Below are 18,537 nucleotides of genomic sequence, written 5' to 3' on the forward strand. Positions count from 1 at the left end.
ATTAATGCTGTTTTCGACCTGAAATTTTAGCAGGAAGTCCGAAAAACCAGAAGCCGAAGCTTTTTAGCATCCAAAATTTCAGATGTTCTTATATATCGACGTCTATGAGGCAGATTTGGAACTCCAGACTTCCCTTGTCCGCCACATCAGTGGGTCTTCCACAGAAGTTCTACAGAAAGAGGAGGAGAGGCTGAGGAAATGGCATCTTTGTCTATCACGTGTAAAGTGCTGTTGGCAATACTTTGGTTGCACCAAATCATGTACATAAATACAATTCGGCCTCTACATTGCCTCATTCTTGATAAGACAACTATGAAACACCACTCCGCCAGTGCTTCATCAACCTAGCGAAAAGAAACACTTCCATGTTGCTATCTCATAAGAATATACTTAGGAATCCTCTCTTAACTTTTTTTTCTGCAATTTCACTTCGAAGTATTCGAAAAATATTCTAGAAATATTCGAGAAATATTCTATTCGATTCGCACTCACACTTCAATATTCGAATTCGCTTCGCACCCAAAATTTTGCTATTCGCACAGCTCTACATATAACACTTTTTCGGTTCTCTTCAAGTGATGAAGCTACATTGACCAAGTGCTGTACGCAGCAAGGTTTCATTAACTTTATGGTAAATGTGGAGGCAAACGAACACGGCTAGAGCCACTTGTCACTACAACTCTAGCAAAGCTTGTACACATTCGCAATGACAATCTTCTTTCATTCACCGCTGAAATTAAATATACAGAAGCCTCCACTATATATATGGGCCTCCACTGGCCTCCACTATACATTTCACTGGTCAGCTCAGCCCTGTAAGATTTTACACATAAAGGTATGCAGGTAACTTGTAGTATACTTATTTAACAGAGGATAATCGTATGTGTGCCGTGTACATTGTACACTAAATTACCATAATTATGTCTTTGTCCATGATAAAAGATGCTCCCATGTGGCACAATATTTCAAATGCTGCAAGACCCTCTATCTAGCACACACAATGCTCATAATTGTCCACACAATATTACACCTAGGTAAAGGAAAGTGGTATACTTATCTAAACAAATAAGAGACAACAGTAGTTTTCTCCAGTACTCGGACATTTTGCTTTCAAGCAGTTTTTTTCATGTTTTGCAACAGACCATCGAACAAGATGTTGTTTGAAAATGTGTCATCTTTTTCAAGGTCTCAACAGGCTATGGATGCATCCTTTTCTTTTTTTCCTTTCTGGGAGGGTGTCTAAGTTGCCCTTGAAGAACACTAGCAATAGTTATCAGAAACCGTCAAACAAGGAACGTCGCTGGAACAAACGTTTCGACAAGAGGACTTGTCTTGGTCAAGGCAGATGCTGCTCTAACAAATAATAATAATAATGTAGGGTTTTACGTGCCAGAACTACAATATGATCATGAGGCACACCACAGTGGAGGGCTTCAGAAATTTTGACCATCTGGTGTTCTTTAACATGCACTGACATCGCACAGTACACGAGCCTCAAGTATTTCCTCTTCCTTGAAATGTGACCGCCGCAGCCAGGATCGAGCCCATGACTTTTGGGTCAGCAGCTGAGCACTGTAACCACTGTACCACCGAGGTGGACATCTGCCCTAACAAAGACAGGTTCCTATGTTGAAATGTCGGTTCCAGCGACATCCCTTGTTTCATGACTTCACGTATCTATCTTACCATAAACTGCTGTGTTGTTTGAGTTACCAGCAATAGTAGAAGCATAATTTAAATGTTATAGTTGGGTGAGCAGAATTTCCACTTGGGCTTGTTGGTACAACATAGTGAAGAGAACAGTGCAGATAATAATGAGGACGAAGAAAGGCACAAGTTAGACAAACGCAGTGCTGCTTTAAATTGTGACTGCAACCAAATTGACTCAATAAACATAAGTCAACATGGTTCTGTATAACTAGCCCATAAAAACTTAAAATAGGACCAGTAGTAACTCTCATATTAAAAATTTATTAAACCTTCACACATTTACAAAAAAGCAATGAACAGAAACTGAAATGCACAAAATTTGCAACAAAAATAATGTACCCTTACTTGCGTACTTCCAACATTGAAAATAATGAACAGGACTAACAAATCGACACTTCGAACAGAGGCTACCTACACATACAGTATAAATTCCGTATACATTCTACTGTTTGCAAATAGCAAAGCATCTTTACAAGATCACAGCTATGCACCTTCATGCAAATGATCATGTCACACTACATGAGAAATCATTAGCTGCACAGCTCTCCTAACAGCTGAAGCAGTTTCAGTATAGTCAACTTTACAGAACCAGTCAGTATAGAAAGAGTACAAAAATAGCATTGTTGATGACAGACTAATGTAACATGTATCAGTACCTCTATGTGGTTGCAAAAGAAAAAAGAAAAGAAAAGCCGTTCTTGAGCTGCAGGATTCCTACTTGTATGGTTAAAGTGGAAGCAAAGGCATAGCTGCAAAGGAGACAAATGTAGGTTTTGTAATCTTCACAGTAGATCTACAAATATCCCGAACAATCACTGACTTCCAAACAAAATCCACACTCATGCTAGCAGCTTATACATAAATTGCTTGGATGAAGGTCATCCAGGCAAATTACCAACTTGGCTTCATCATTCCACCGTGACCTTTACTTATTCACATGCTCAGGTTTCACTGTAGTGCAGAAGTGATGCTGTCTTGTTCTAAACTCTTCTGAGAAGTGAATGCTTTCAAAGGTGAAAAGTGCGAAATTAGAAATCAAGCAATAAAATACTGAGAAAACTGGGAACATAACGTGTAATGGTTTTATTTGCCTCAATTCTATTATTGTCATTTAATGCTCAGTGGCCACATAGCGGCACACAAGCAAATGATAAAAGGTGAAAGGAATGAGGGAAATCAGAATTATTACAAAATGCAGCCTCTAGTGCAAGTTATAAATCTGAAAGAAGTGGGATATACCAAAGAGTGCTATTTCGAAAAGCAGCTGCAGTGTCATGATAATGGAAGGTTTGGTAGGATCAATGTTGTTAAATAGTCTTTACTCATCTGGGTCATAGAGCTTTTATTTTGCTTTCAACTACCTAGCCAAGCAAGCCACTCATGCATTTTACAGCGTAATTCCTGAAGTTACTAAGCGTTCAAGCAATTATATATTTATAACATGAGTTGATAGTAAACCTTTCTTAAACAAGTTTTCCTTTGTTCTGGATGAATTTAGGTGAAACTTTACACTACACTTTTCAGAGTGAAAAACTGCATGGAAAAAATTGACAGAAGAAAGCAATTGAAAAAAGTCTGTTTTTTCTGAAAAGAAAACTTGGTAAAAAAGTCCGACAAGTCGCTGTTAGCTCCTATTGTGTTATGGTTTAAAAACTTCTATTTACTTTGAATGGTTCCGCAGCATTCAATTTCAAGATATAACTGTTTCACCATCAATCACCTTATAAGCAGAGGAAATAAACATAACACATGTAATTATAAGATGAAGCGTGCACACAATCGAAACCTGGCAAATTTTTTTACAGTTACCTAGCATATTTTTTCCCTAGTTTACTTGGGCAGTATTAAGGCATGTAACATCCCAGTGCAAATTGCTTTTCGGAGGTTAACAAAATAAACTGTATGTTTTTGCAAAGAGTTCACATAAAACCTGAAGTTCTTCTTCATAGAACTCTACAAGGCCTCGTGAGGCTTTACAGCATGAGCAGGACATGATCAAAAACACATTTTCAGAGATTTGAGTCCTAAAATATCGATTTGCATTAGCTACAACATGCTTCACATGCAATACAATCATGTGCACAAAGGAAAGTGACTCATAGCTCAGCCATGCAGTTAAGCAATGAAGAAAAAAAAAGAGGTAAATATGTATCATTTTGAAGGGCTTGAGGAAACATACACTATACAACATATTAAAACATTCAAGGCACTGTGGCTGTCTATCTTCCAGCTCCTTGGAGCCCTGTGCTACACTTTATGAACCAACAATAGCCACTGATGGAATGTTCCTCCGTGACTGGGACGGTAACACCAAAACACTTCTGTGCGTTTATGTGTTTAACATAAAGCTGGGTTTCTTCCACCACATCCAACAGAGATGACACTGAAAAAAAAGAAAAAGAGAGAGAAAAAAGGGATTAAAACATAACAGCCTCACACTGTCAATGTTGAAACTTTTCAAATTTGTCCTACATAGTTTGAAGGGCTAAAGAGTGTTCCCAACAGAATCATGACAGCTGCCAATTTGAATGCAAATTAATACGTTAAGAAATCTGCTCCAAAGAGATGACAGGAGCAAAAGAAGTTTGGTAACAAAGCCAAAAAGGGACCTGGACAGGCTTGCAGACATGTATGTTAATATGTGAGTCAAATATGAATGTTAGCAAATGTACACCTGTTTTTACTAAGCAACATCTATGGAGTTTATATTTATTGGAGTGCTTCGACGCACTCTGATAAACATCTTGGCACAGCCAAGCTCCACTGATGGATGTGAGTTTTTTTTTACCACATTTTGAAATGCAAATATACTATCACAATTCCGGTTTAACAAAGCTTTTTTAAACACATGTACGCACCACAGCGCTCATTATCAAAGGAAGAGGATAGTAAGAGAGGAAAGAACCCTGCAGTGACAAACACCACCATTTCCATAAGTCTATCCACTACAGCACTGAAATGAAATTTTTAAGTTCCAGTTTCTGTTTTTATCATAATTCACATAACACCACAATTCTGCTCGAACTCCAGAATAACAAAGAAGGTTTAAAGTGGTTCAAGGGCTAAGTGAAGGCTAAATGAAACCAGCACAACATGATTTTGTATGAAACTAATATGCTTGAATCAGCTCCCTAAAGAGCAGCAAAAGTGACAGTCCCTACAGTAATTTCACAGTCCTGCACAGAAAAACAGTACCCGCAAGTATAGGACTCGCAAGTGCTGGAAACGGCAGCTCAGGGCGTGGATAAACCAAGGCTTTATACCTCGTTGCTCAATAACTGTTTCCAATTGATGTATTGCTCCTAGCTTTGCAGCAGATGACTCCATACTGAAACCAAGCATTGCAATATCGCAGAATGCATGGGGAAAACAGTGTGCACCTTCAACCTGTACAGGTGGCGATGGTGCTGTTGCTGTAGCCATGGCATTGTTTAAACTCCTGTCATACAGGCACCAGTACACTCCTTCATTTTTATGTAAGAAAGGTACACTCAGTGTCACGTAACCTCCATGTAAGGAAGTTTAATGCAGTTTTCTGCAAAGGGAGTTCTGCAATTCCCATTGACAACTAAAGGGGGTACCCTCGCCATCAGCAAAATGAAGCTATGAAAAGATTCTGAACACGCAAGTGTTGCAATCAACCCAATAATTATGGAGTGAGTGAGACAGGGGATAGCAATTCCAAAGAACATTGCAAAGAATTCCTGTACTTGGGTCAGCTGCTCTACCAGTGGCCATGGCTCAACAAATATTCACCAAAACAAGTGTGCTATTGCGAGAACAATCGTCACCACAGGCACAGGTTTCTGCGATAAGAATGAAAACATAATGTTGCTTATATATTAATCAATTATGGATTTCCTAAAAATAATGTATGACATTTAAAGGGTTCTTAGACACAAAAATTTGTAAACAGGTGTAAGCACAGCAGCAGTTAATGGGCTCCTTGCAGCTTCTTTTCCAAGCTCGTCAAGTGCTATGTAACATGGTTACAACAATCTAACCTAAATCTTTTTTATAGAGTTTTATATTTATGGATTTCAAAGGAGTTTGCATCTGCCTGTGTGATAGATCGGCATTACACATGTATAATTTCAGTTTTAATTTTGTGTGATTGGTAGACTCGGTGATTCGACCGCATTATTCATGAATTGCAAGCATCCTTATGTTAATTCCAGGCAATGTTGGCGGTAACGTGTCGCAAGTAATGGCATTACCAGTAAAGTGCAACTTTTTTCAGTAACTTATTAACATAATTGTTACCATTTTGAAACTGTAACGGGTAACGTACTTCCATTAGCATTTTTCAGTAACGTGAGATGTCAGATTACTAGTTACTATTTATTCGAATTATGCTAGGAATTTTACACAAAACTCCTTCATCTCGTAGGTGCCCATTGCCAGAGCTATCAATTGTCGCAGCAGTGGACTGCTATAGGCCTGCCAGGCGTTGAGAATAGCAGCGTCATCTAATGCGTCCATTGAGCGCCTATTTACCTTAGGTGCGGACGTATTCACCAAGAAGTGAGGCAATCTGTGTGACGACAGCTTTGAAATAGAGCTGTTGCTTAAATTTGACAAGTTGTAGTCGCCAGCAAGTTGTTCCTGCAATAGTATGGCACTGTTTTTCAGTTTTGTTTTCAAGATAAAATCTTCTTTATGTCTGCAACTGTATACTTTTCTGGTTGTTGAATTCTTGAGCAAGCAAGGCTGACCTTGAACACTTCACATAGACCTCGCAATTTTCCCGGTAAATGTATAGATGGAAGGGAGGTATATTATGTATATTGCAAACATTTTCCCGGAAATATGCAATTTAAGCATTTCTTTACTGCTACAAAAGCTGTGCATATATTTCGTACATTACTAGAAGCTCACCATCAGAATTACAGTAAATTTGTTGAGAGATCAGTGATGTTTTGTTTTCTGAGAGCGTTGATGATGAAATCTCATTTTCTGTTTATTGTCACTTTACGAAATGGCTTTACCATGTGCCACAAAATTATAAGCCATCCCACACAACTCTACAGTTAACATTATTGTGAACGTCGGCCGCCTTGGTAACACACGTTGTGTGAGAATAACGTTCAAAGGTGACTGTCTCTCCTCCTACGTGAAGGTTGGCCAATTTCCTCACCAGGTTTGACCATTTATTCCAAGACCTATGCAATGCTTCAACTGCCAGAAGATCGGCCATGTGAAGTGTGTTTGCAGGAACTCTGCAGTGTGGCCCCCAATGCGCAGAACTGCACTTAGAAGACAACTGTAGCGCAACCATGTTGAAGTGTCCTAACTGTCAAGGTGCTCACAGTGCTTCTTCTAAAGACTGTACGCACATAATGAAAGAGATTTCTATTCTTAAGCAAATGGTGCGAGACAGCTCAATCCACAAAGAAGCCGCTGAAACAGTCCAGCAAAGATGACGTCGCTGTCCTCACGACAGACAACGTCAACTTTAAGAAGTAAGTCACCTCTTCCGGGAATACCGCCAGCTACAGTTAACAATATGGCAAATGCAGACATTCGAAAAGAGAAAACGAGCAGATGTCTCTCTACCAAGGAATGGCTGCCACTTACACATACGCAACTTGTGGAAGAATCACAGCAGAAGTTGCCTCCATCACACCAACCTGCTTCAACAGAGGAGTTGTGGAGTACAGATCAGCAAGTGATAGCTGTTCTGCGACCCTTAAATAATGCCTTTCGTGTATTGTTAAACGACATGCACACAACGTCAGCCAGAAGTGCACTTCAAGTACTGGACACTCTGAGTCCAGTACTGGCAAACCTTCAGTAGATAATAACTCACCAACCACTGTCTTCCAGGGATGAGGTATGAAAGGCAACAATATTTCATTGGTGTGCCCAGTGACTGAGATCACACACTGCCGATTTCCGTAGGTTCGTGCACACCAATATGTTTCCCATCATTGTCATCTGCGAATTGAACTTATCGAATGCAACCAGACTCTCCAGATATGAAATGTTTATGTCGGCTGCTGTTGGTGAAAACAGCAAGGTTCTGTTGTTTACTCGCCGTGGCCTCACGTACATCCCTCAGTCTGTACCACCTGATGATGAGAACCAATATGTATGCCTAACAGTGAAGGAAAAGGGTCTTACTGTCACTGTTGTGGGCGCCTAGCTGTCTCCACCAAGTAGATTTGATCACAAAAGACTACGATACATCCTGTCATCCACTACTGGCCCATGGGTCATCATTGGGGACTTCAATGCCCACCATACACACTGGGGAAGCACAAAGATCAACACGAAAGGCAGAAGTCTGACATCTTTTGCTTCAGACAATGAGCTTTGCTTGTTAAATGATGGCAGTCCCACATTTTTACGTGGCTCTACATACAGCAGCTGCCTTGACTTGGCTTTTGCCTTACAGACCCTCATCAGACGTGACGGGTGGTTTGCGGACATAGAAATGCATGGGAGTGACCACATTCCCACATATGTAAAGACCAGAGGACTGTCGCCTTCCAAGGTACACGACATCATCCAAAGAGTAGACTGGATCAAATTTCAGTCTCTTATGGAAGAACATTGTCAAGACAACATCTCTCTTGACTTGGAAGAGACAATCAAGAGTACAGTGCAAGACGCTATGTGTACTCTCACATGCTCATCGAAAGTAACGGAAATCGATGTAGAATTAGAGCAACTTCAGGCACTCCGACGACATGCTGAATGAAAGTACCAATGCACGAAGGCACTGTACGATTTACGGACTGCTGGATGCTTACAGAAGATGATCTAACGCCGGATAGACAAGCCAGAGTCGCAACGTTGAGCTGCCTTCTGTGAGTCGTTAGACCCTTGTAAGCCTTTATCCCACTTATGGAGGACCGTAAGAGGGCTCCGAACAGCCCCCTGTCCAGCGGTCTCCATTCAACGCTTTAGCCCTGTCTCAACAGCAATCGGATGTCGACGTGGCTGAAGAGTTTCGTGCCAAGTTATTCGGCCAGCTCACTGATCACAATGATCACAACAGATCACAACAGATCACAATGATCACTGCAGAGGTAATACACCACCAGATGACAAAGGACATCAAGTCACTTTTCAGTGGTTACCTAGTCACTGCGGTGTCATCGTAAATAAGCAGGGCGATCAAGCTGCCCGTTCAGCCCATACAGAAGAAAACGAACTAACCCTACCGCTTTCTAGGACCAAAGCTGCACAGAGGCTTCAATTGCTTGCTCGCCAATGCACCATGTCGCAGTGGAATGAGCCGCACTTCAGGCATGCCTGATTGCACTCAATTGACCCAACCTTAAGTCTTCGAACCCCATCGAAGCTTCACCGAGCAGACGCTACCCACTTGTGTAGACTATGGTTGGGCGTTGCGTTTACCAACGCCCATGTGTTCTTCACTGGGATGGCTGACACAACAGCCTGTGACCACTGCGGCAATGAAGAAACCATTGCACATAACTTTTGCGACTGCCCACAGTACAGTACACAGCGACTATCCCTTTGCAACGTGCTCAACAAATTAAACGACCAACCTCTGTTGGAAGAGAGTATTCTACGACATTGCCATGACACAACGTCACAGACGAAGGCCCTGCAAGCGCTACTGTGCTTCTTGCAATCGACCGGTCTTTCTGAACAACTGTAATCAGAATGCCCTTACTGTGTGTGTTGTTCATTTTTTTATCCTGTGTGCATGTGCGTTTATTTTTCCGTTCTTTTTGTTTTCTCTCTCTCTCTCTATGCCCTCTTTCCCACTTTCTGACCCCTATATCCCCACCCTAGTGCAAGGTAGCAAACCGGATGCAAACACCTGGTCAACCTCCCAGCCTTCCTCTTTTATCTCTCTCTCTAGGCCGTCATAATATTGCTAAAGTTCGGCACACTTGTGCAAAGTATTCTCCTTATATCAGTATTTCAGCTAAAATGTTTGTTTGGGCTGGAGATTTTATGTGAAATATAAACATGAGCTTTATTAAATTGTTATTCTGGGTTTCTGCAGCGAAGGCGCACTGATTAAAATTTGTGACAGTGAAGTAACGGCAGAAGTAACATGCATTACTTTTTTTCGGTAACGGTAATTAACGCGTTACTTTTTTTTTTATAGGTAACGTACAGCAATAACACGTTCCTCTTTTGTTAGCCTAACGAGTAACATATTTAGCTACCTTTTTTTCTGGTAGCGCTTACAACACTGATTCCGGGTCAGTAAAGAAATCATAGCAAGCAAAGAAAACTTGCCAAACCAGAAAAAAATGCATTTTTGTTTAACAATGTCCTTTATATTGATGATATAGCAATCAAAATGTTGTTCATTAGTACTTTACAAAACACAAACCTGCCTCAGTTTGCTCCTAGACAGTCAGCAAACGTCCTGAGCACACAGGGCATGGATGGAACGTGTCCGGAACAGGTGAGCCATCAACAGCACTTGAGCTTTCAATCTCGGTTAACAGATGCATAATTTTTTGTGCGGTGACATCTTCCTGCTTCTCATCTGAGGAGCCATTATAAGATTTGCTCCCAGTATCTCCAGCGTTTGGTCCATTTTGAAGAGCATCTGTAAATGTTAGCAAAGTATTGATTAGCTCTACCACATGAACTTCAATCATTTCACATATAAATTGTAGATTGTAAACATTAGTAGGTACAGAAATTTAAAACGTTATTCCCTGTTCACAAGACATAAACAAAAAAAAATCTGTTGAGAGCAAATATAACCATTTCATAAATAAGTTTGTAATGCATTTCAGGCACTTGCCATTATACTTGAACATGTATGCACGCTGTCTATTGTAAACACATTGTCGATCATATGGAACATACATGATACAACAAAAATTTTCAGCTAGTAATTCATCAAAGGTGCGTCAATAAAGTTGTTTTGTTTTACTGGCAAAGTGCTGATGTTTGTAGATGCAACTGAAATTTGCGACGACATCCATCCATGATGGAGGAAGTAGGTAACGCCCACTAGGCACTATCATAGAAGTCACAGCGTGTAGTGTGCAGTGGCTGTGAGTGGCCATCAGCAGTGAAGGCTGCATCTACTGTGCCCCTGGGACCAGCTTGGATAAGAGTGTCAAAGTGCACATGAAGCGTGGACACGTGTTCAAAAAGTAAGACCTCCTAAGACTTATCAGAATAACAAAAACGTAATCTGCAATCACTTCAGGGCAATCCACAAGATTCCACATCAAGCATGTGTGATCCACGGACTTTCTCGAGAACAAGGGATGCTGTTCTACAGCATCAGAACTGACTCTGCATACAAACCGGCTTGGTAATTCAAGACTGGGCAATGCGCGTCCAAGCTCTGTGCCTTCTGCAGCGACAATGGCGACATTGAAGACTTTATTTGGCTTTGCCCGCAGTTTGATGGGGACAGAGCAGCAATGGTCTGCAGCCTGCAAAGGAGTTGTCATAGGCACTGGACATCTTAAGATGTCGTTTTCCCAAAGGGCCTGCGGCAACAAGGAGGAGCGTGCAACGAATTTTGGTTGCCTTCCTGCGAGACACTGGGCTGTTTGACGTGTTGACTGACCCCTACAATTCACGGGACGCTGAGGCGGAACCATTGCCGGCCATGTAGACCAGGCTAACCCTACCTGCTGCAACATCACAACCACCACCACCAGCAGTACTGCTTCACTGGGCCCTTCCACTCCTCGGACGCATTTGCCAATGCCTCCAGGAAGTAGTTCACTTCTGTCAATGAAAAGCTGCAACTTACGGGGGAGTTGGACCGATGCACACAGCACTGTCAGAACTTAAATGAGTTTATCTACTATGTGGCGGCCACACAATATGACAGGATCAGATAGAAAGTGCCCTAGTTGGTGAAGGTGAACCGAGTTCTGCACCAAATGCACATCACTGGCAGGATCTGGCAGCAAGGTTGACCTCTCCAAACTTGAAGGCACTTGCAACTGTGACCAATGGCCTCTTGGAGTGAGCACAGTGCTGACCACAGAATTGACCTCCACCACCCATAACAAACCAGGTCACGTACGCACAACCAGGCCCGTAGCCAGGAATTTTTTCGGGGGGGGGGGGGGGGGGGCAGGCCCCCAGGGCCCCCCCCTGGCTACGGGCCTGCGTACAACCTCTCATGTTTAGTGCATGGCGTTTCTGAGTAAATGACAGTGACCCAGCATGTGGCAGCAGTCTTCTCTGCGCTGAAAGCTATGACCAGTTCGGTACCTGAGTGCATGTGGACGCTTAACTAACCACCAGTGAGGTGACAACTGCAAAGAGTGTAAAACGATATTGTTTGTCAACAATGCAGTAGCACTGGCCACACTGTAAGCAACTGCGCACACAGATGGCACCAGGACTGCACTATTTGCTTCCAGTGCAACTGGCCAGGACACTTTCAAGCCCAATGGTCTAGAAATGGGTGGCACTAGGTACTGGCACAGCAGGTGCTCACAGTGCTGCTATGCAAACTGCATCTGCAGCCGGAGGGAAACAGCAGCTCATAGACGTTCCAATAGGATAAAATACATTCCACATTCTGCTCAACACAGGGTCTAGTGTGACCCTACTCGGTCTACCAGCAACCAGTGTGCCATGGCCTTGGGGAGCCAAGAAGTACAACAGCTACCACGTGCGGAATGAAGTGGGATGGCAGTGGCTACATTTGTGCCAGGACATTGTGCTTAGCAAAGACTACCTGACAGCCACAGACATGTCCTTGCAGATTGGCTTGGGAGTGTTGGCAATAGGCATGAATCACATACTGTTATTCCATTTGCCAACACTGACAAAAAACCTAGCACTGGACCCAATGAAGGATGCATTTTGCCTGGAAGGCTGCTCAAGCAACAGACAGATATTGTGGCCTGCAACACGGTTGCTAGCTTGAGGCAACATGATAAAGTGATGGACAATTTTAAGCTGCTGGAAGAGTATGGGGTCTGACCCCCCTTCATGCATGGTCGTGTATGTGTTTGTATGTGTGCATGTACCCTGCCCGTGCATCAGAACTTCATCAATGTAGACGTGGGTGGTGTACCAGTTACGGCTCTAATTGACACTAGCGTGCACGTGTCTGTTATGAATGCTAAACTTCAAAATCACATGAAGAAAGTCGTGACTCCTGCTCCAACGCCTGTAGTCTGGGTTGCTGATGATGTAAAATTAAAAAATGTACAATATGCAAAAACTTTGAGGTGTGTGTGTGTGGGGGGGGGGGGGGGGGGCGGAACCCCCAAGCCCCCCTTTCCACCCAGGCTTTGCCACATCCCTGTGGCACCCTGCTGAAGACATGAAAACATGCAAGATGCCAAGACTGTCACATCAGTTCCCCATGCTTTCACGAGACAGAACTTCAGAACCAGTCGGCAGAGGTCCTGGTCCACACCACAGCATCAGCAACATGCTTTGCATGCCCCAGAAGCAGCACTATTCTCTATATCCCAATGGTTGCAGCAGGGTGAAAGCTACGAAATGTAAGCAAGCCACGTGCTTGCGCAGCAAAACATAGTTCTATTTGTAATTTCCTTACAGTTGGCAAGGTTGAGCCATTTCTTTTCGTGTTTTGCACATGCTGTGTCACAGCAATACATGATACGTTAATCCCACGTTGCATGTGCTTCATATACCTTTAATTATTGTGTTGGTAATCAAACAGTAACTGTGGTTATGAAGCAACGTGGCAGTGCCAATGCAGACGAGACCGCCTGCTTTGATCCGAACTTGCACTTGCTACTTGCCCATTATCTTCACAGCAATAAATAAACGGTGAAATCTGCTATTGCTTTGTGTCGTCTTACGCTGAGAACAAAGCATAGAACTACTTGTAACTACTTTTCCAGTTGCCCTGTGACTAGAGGTAACATCAGTTGAAACCACCTCACAACAAATTAGAGAAAGCACATAGATCTGCCATTACGCTGTGCCAGAAATACTTGCCGAAAAAAACAGATATGCACATGTCCGCAAGCATGATTCCAAGAAAGCGCATACCTCTAATAGCCCACAATAAGGATATTTATAGGTAGCAAGAGGTACGTCAACCAGTGTGTGTTTCAGTCAAGCCTCCATTTCCCCTGTATTTAGCCACAAGTGCAACTCAGTTAAGACATGCATACCTGTTAAAATGATGACAAACGACCTAAGCCTAAAATTGAAAGAGTGTAAATGCTCAATTTTGGGGTTAATATTCTTAAATTGCACAATGGGATATGAAGGATGCTGTAACAGATTGCGTTAAGATTAATTTGTAACATCCAGGGTTCTTTAAAACATAACGTAGTTCAGCGCAAAAAACAGGCAACAGACGAGTGAGAGGACAAGGACACAGCGCATGCGCTGTTTTGATAAGCCTGTTTTTTGCGCTGAACTACGCTATGACTGACTCGTTCCAACTCGCCCAACAAGCAACGTTGCTTCTTTAAAACATAACTAAAGCATAGGGGAAGAGCACTTTTGCATTCTGCCTTCGTCAAAATAAGGCCACCATGATTGAGAAGCATACCTGTGACATTGTACTCGGTGCCGAAAACACAAGTTGCTGTGATCACTTTCTTGCAGATATCTGTGAAAACGCCTGCTTTGGCACTAATATGCACTTCTTGAGCCTACAGAGTTTTTTGTACAGTGCATACTGTGTACTGTATTTATATCCTCGGGATGGCTCATGTAGTTGTGGCAGCAATGCCTTCATTTTAAAAAAAAACCTACCACTTTTTTTTTTCAGCTTCCTCTGCTGATGAAACTTTCTTTTATTTACAAGACGTGTCCACACTAAACAGCTTTTTAGCATTTGCAGTTGACTTTTCTTAACTTTTCTTAACGGATGTATGATAAAGCCCAATATAAAACAACCACCATTCCCAGTTTCACGCATCTCAGACGACATTTAAGGTGTTTATTCAATCAAGACGATCATAGCTAAGTTTCAAAAGTCCAGGAATATTGGTCAAGGTGCCTTGAACTTCTAAGACTATGCAGTGTTTCTATTGACTAGCTGATTTAATTTCCTTCTGGTCTTAACAGGCGTTAAGGGTGCGTTAGAAAAAGAGGGCACCCAAAAATATACCAGTGTACAGTTTCAGTTAGGTTCATACATATGCCAAGATAACTGGCTGAGAGCATGGCTCAGTACTCACGTAAATTATGGCACTGGTGTAATTTTCAGTTCAGGTTCAGAATAGTAAGAATAAACCATGAAATATCCAGAAAGTTAATAAAAACTTTATCCAGAAAGTTTTGATAACTTTATATGGGTAGCACACTGAAAATTGGCTCCAGAGTTTTGTTTATTAGGTAGCATTTAACCGCTCCTAGTAGGTTGTAATGATCTCATGGCATAGCAGCTCTGAGTTTCTAAATTATACTTAAAATTAAATGGAAGATGGGACACTTTAATGGATCAACAACAGGTGAATACAGATTGTGTTTGCCTTTGTTTGCCCACTGTTGATAAATGGCAATTAAGCATTTAAATCTAAGCAAGAGACAGCCAGATTCTGATCTCCCATTTAGCCGTACAACAAAATCATATCAACGTGTTACCATTTCTCACTTAAAGTACATTTCATGCAAAAATTTAACACGAAGTGGAATGTTCCAAGAAACCCACGCAGCTCTCTCCCCTCAGGTGCATAAACTGTAGGGACCATCTCTGTAATATGCCGCCATATCACAGGCTCCTACAAGGCTGCTGGCCTTGCAAACATAAAGGTATGCATTTGCACCAGATGCTTGTTTCAGTTTTTTGTAACAAGCACATAAATTTCACCCTTGTATAGCAAATGGCGTGAAATTATTTTAGATGCTCTGATTTCACAAAGAAAAGTATGTTACTTTCTAATTTTCAAATTCGAATTCAAATAAGTTTTGAGATGTTCTTCAATGCCTTTCTCTGCAACAAAACAGATACATAAGAAATGCACACTCACCAGCAAACGACGACACTGTGAGGGCTTTCCCTGGAAGAGGCAGAAGGGGCTCACCCGATTGCTGTTGGCGCTCTTCCAACAAGCGCACAATGAGGCACTGTAATTCAGCCAACTTGGCCTAGAATTAATGCGAAAGCCACAGTTAAAACCTTGTAACCGAGGCTGAAGACACCAAATACATCAAAATGCTGAATATTGTAATAGTTAGAGTGCATGCAATGACGCTGACCTTCATTCTCTCAATTAGTGACTGAAAATTATTTGAAGCTTGACTCCAACCAGGAAAAAACTTCTTATTCATTTCTTAAAAGCCAATTGCAATTTAACTTCAAATTAAGTAAAATGCTTCATTTGACAGGGTATAAACCCTCATTGCAAAATTTTTCGACTGCAATAAGCAGATGCATCACAAAAACCTAGTCAAGATCAACATGCCTAGTGCCAAAACTTAAGGATACCATACATGATGATACCACAATTCCCGTACTTACACTTATTGGTGATTGTTCTCAGAAAGCTTTAATTTGTCCACATACACAGCATTTGCAGCTTATCAGCATGTTGGAGAAGAAAACATGAGCAGCTAGTTGCAGCACTTGGCAGCATAGAACTCGACTATGCCCTAGCAGCAACTGTGGAAGGCGTAGCCGTCACCAGCCATAAGTTGACAAGGAAAAGCAGTGCTAAGAAGGAGGGGCCTGTAGCTGCCTTGACACAAGGTGTGTCTCTTAATTTATGGTGTTTGAAAGGAGATCTTTTTTTAGGGGCTCGTTTCTTTGTTAAACACAACGAGCGCCTTCCATCGTAGCTGAATTGGTAGAGCATTGCACACGCAATTCGAAAGTTATGGGTTCTGATCCCATTGACAGAAAGGACGATTTTTCGTGCACTTTAATTCATTTCAGTTTGCGCCATAATTATTACACTGCAGTCGAAAAGAACAATTAATGTCCCCTGTGCTTTCCTTGGTTTAATTGTCTGTTGGATTCATTTGGTTGTGTTTAATTTATATTTATGGTGTTAATGGTTTGATTATTCTGTAACCTAAATGCTAATACTATTTAAAAAAACCTTTAACGGACCCAAGTTTAACAGTGGCAGGGTATGAGTTACCAAAAAGGATGGAAATAAGGTGAGAGTGAGCAACAAAAAAATGAAGCATTCACAAAAAATAATTTACACAGATGGCCGTGCATTTTTCTTTCATCCAAAATTAAGTTTCACTTGTTCTAGCAGAATTCTGGTTTGAGCTAGTTGGTACTGGTTCATAACTGAGGATACATTTGGCACAAATCTAACGAGGACACACAACACAAAAGAACAGGACGCGCACTCATCATGTGGTTTGGCTTGTGCTATAAGATCGTCTTTCCGCTGTGAAATAAAATTAGTTGGAAGTTCGGCGCCCGTCCTGTTCTTTTGTGTTGTGTGTCCTAGTTCGATTTGCGCCAAAAGCATCCTCAGTTATAAGTTTCACTGATTATTTCATTTTTCTCAAAAGAAAATGGTACATTTACCATGGACTGCATAATGTCTACATATTTGTCTTTGATGCTAAGCTCCCTCCCAATTTCTATAATATATAAATGGATTATAAACATTAAAAAACATTGACAGATATTCCAGACATGCAGGGTGTATTCAAAAGGCAAAGAGAACTGTATAAATTATACCCCCACTCATAGAGATGTGCAAAAAAGAAAGAAGGTTAAAAACCTTGAGATCTTCCCGATCCTTAGCAAGCTGTGAAATGTAGTCATCCTTCTCTGCAGCACGCTTCCGCATAATACCTCTTTGTACCTGGTACAAAGCAATGTAGTCAGCTGCAAAAGGATAGAGGAAGAGAGAACATTCGCAATTACTTTAAAAATAAAAAAGCTCTCAATCGCTGCTGGTCATGCCAGACACAGAATTCTAAGCTATTTAAGGCAAATCGGAAGCTTTTTTTTTTATAATGCGAACATTTATTTATTTATTTATCTTGTGGTCTAGCATAAGACATTAGAATGGCTGGAGCAATCATTTAGCACACTAGAAAATATAGCTAAGCACTAAAATTTATGACCCCGGGCTCAGGTGATTGTATGGAACTAAAAAAAAAAAAGAAAGAAAAAAAAGAACAGTAAAACATGGTTTGTATGGATGATAAAGTCCAAAAAAAGGACACTGTTTAAGGTCCCTATAGAGACACACCTATGCATTTTTTCTTCTTTAAATACATGTTGCAATAAGATATGAGGTATAATAATAAAAAGCAGAGATGGTCATGTGACTTAACACGCCTAATCAAAAGTTTATTTGCACGATGTGAACACACATGCATATGCACACACACGTAGGAAGGAAAGAGTAAAATAATGAAAATTCTAAGACCTAAATATGAACAATGACCCCTGCAGATCATTTTTGCATAAGAACAGCATACATAAATTATAATTTACAGAAAATTCATAAATGGTGTGAGCAATGAAAAATGGTTCTCAACGCCCAGAAAACTGTTTTCATGAAAATAACCAGAAAAAGCTATTGTCTTTCCTTTCCGTACTCGCTTGCATCAATTCCGCTTGTTGAAGTTACAAACTACAAATATCTCGGTGTCACTATAACAAACATGCTGAAATGGAATTCACACATATCAGACATATGTGCGTCCTCCTTCCGAAAACTCTGCTTACTCAGACATAAATTAAAACAAGCATCAGCTAGGCAAAACAATTAGCATACTTATCAATTATTCGACCGAAGCTTGAATACACCGCTATTGTTTGGGACCCACATATGACACAAATCATTGATGTTCTCGAAAGGATTCAGCGAAAAGCTATACGGTTTATTTATTCAAAGTATCGGAAAACTGACTCTCCAACACTTTTAATGTGTGAACATGGTATTCAAACATTGCAGCTACGGCATACGATACAGAGACTGAAGTTTC

The 18,537-nt window shown here is 41.3% G+C and overlaps 1 protein-coding gene across 5 annotated transcripts in view; it reads right to left on the reverse strand.

Moving 5' to 3' along the window:
• Window positions 1-1,955: 1,955 nt before the first annotated feature.
• The window catches only part of LOC119404214 (golgin subfamily A member 2), a 113,759-nt gene continuing 97,177 nt past the window's right edge, over window positions 1,956-18,537 (reverse strand). For 4 of the 5 annotated variants that reach the window (XM_037670789.2, XM_049418307.1, XM_049418304.1 and 1 more), the window contains 4 exons: window positions 17,319-17,425; window positions 15,603-15,720; window positions 10,034-10,255; window positions 1,956-4,093 (listed from right to left, as the gene is read on the reverse strand). In XM_037670789.2, the coding sequence (XP_037526717.1) occupies window positions 10,050-10,255; window positions 15,603-15,720; window positions 17,319-17,425 (431 nt within the window). In that variant the 3' untranslated portion in view covers window positions 1,956-4,093; window positions 10,034-10,049. The remainder of the gene's footprint in view (window positions 4,094-10,033; window positions 10,256-15,602; window positions 15,721-17,318; window positions 17,426-18,537) is intronic. The other variant, XM_037670782.2, reaches the window with a different exon arrangement.

The sequence above is a fragment of the Rhipicephalus sanguineus genome, chromosome 1 (genome assembly GCF_013339695.2).
Source record: "Rhipicephalus sanguineus isolate Rsan-2018 chromosome 1, BIME_Rsan_1.4, whole genome shotgun sequence".
Taxonomy (NCBI): domain Eukaryota; kingdom Metazoa; phylum Arthropoda; class Arachnida; order Ixodida; family Ixodidae; genus Rhipicephalus; species Rhipicephalus sanguineus.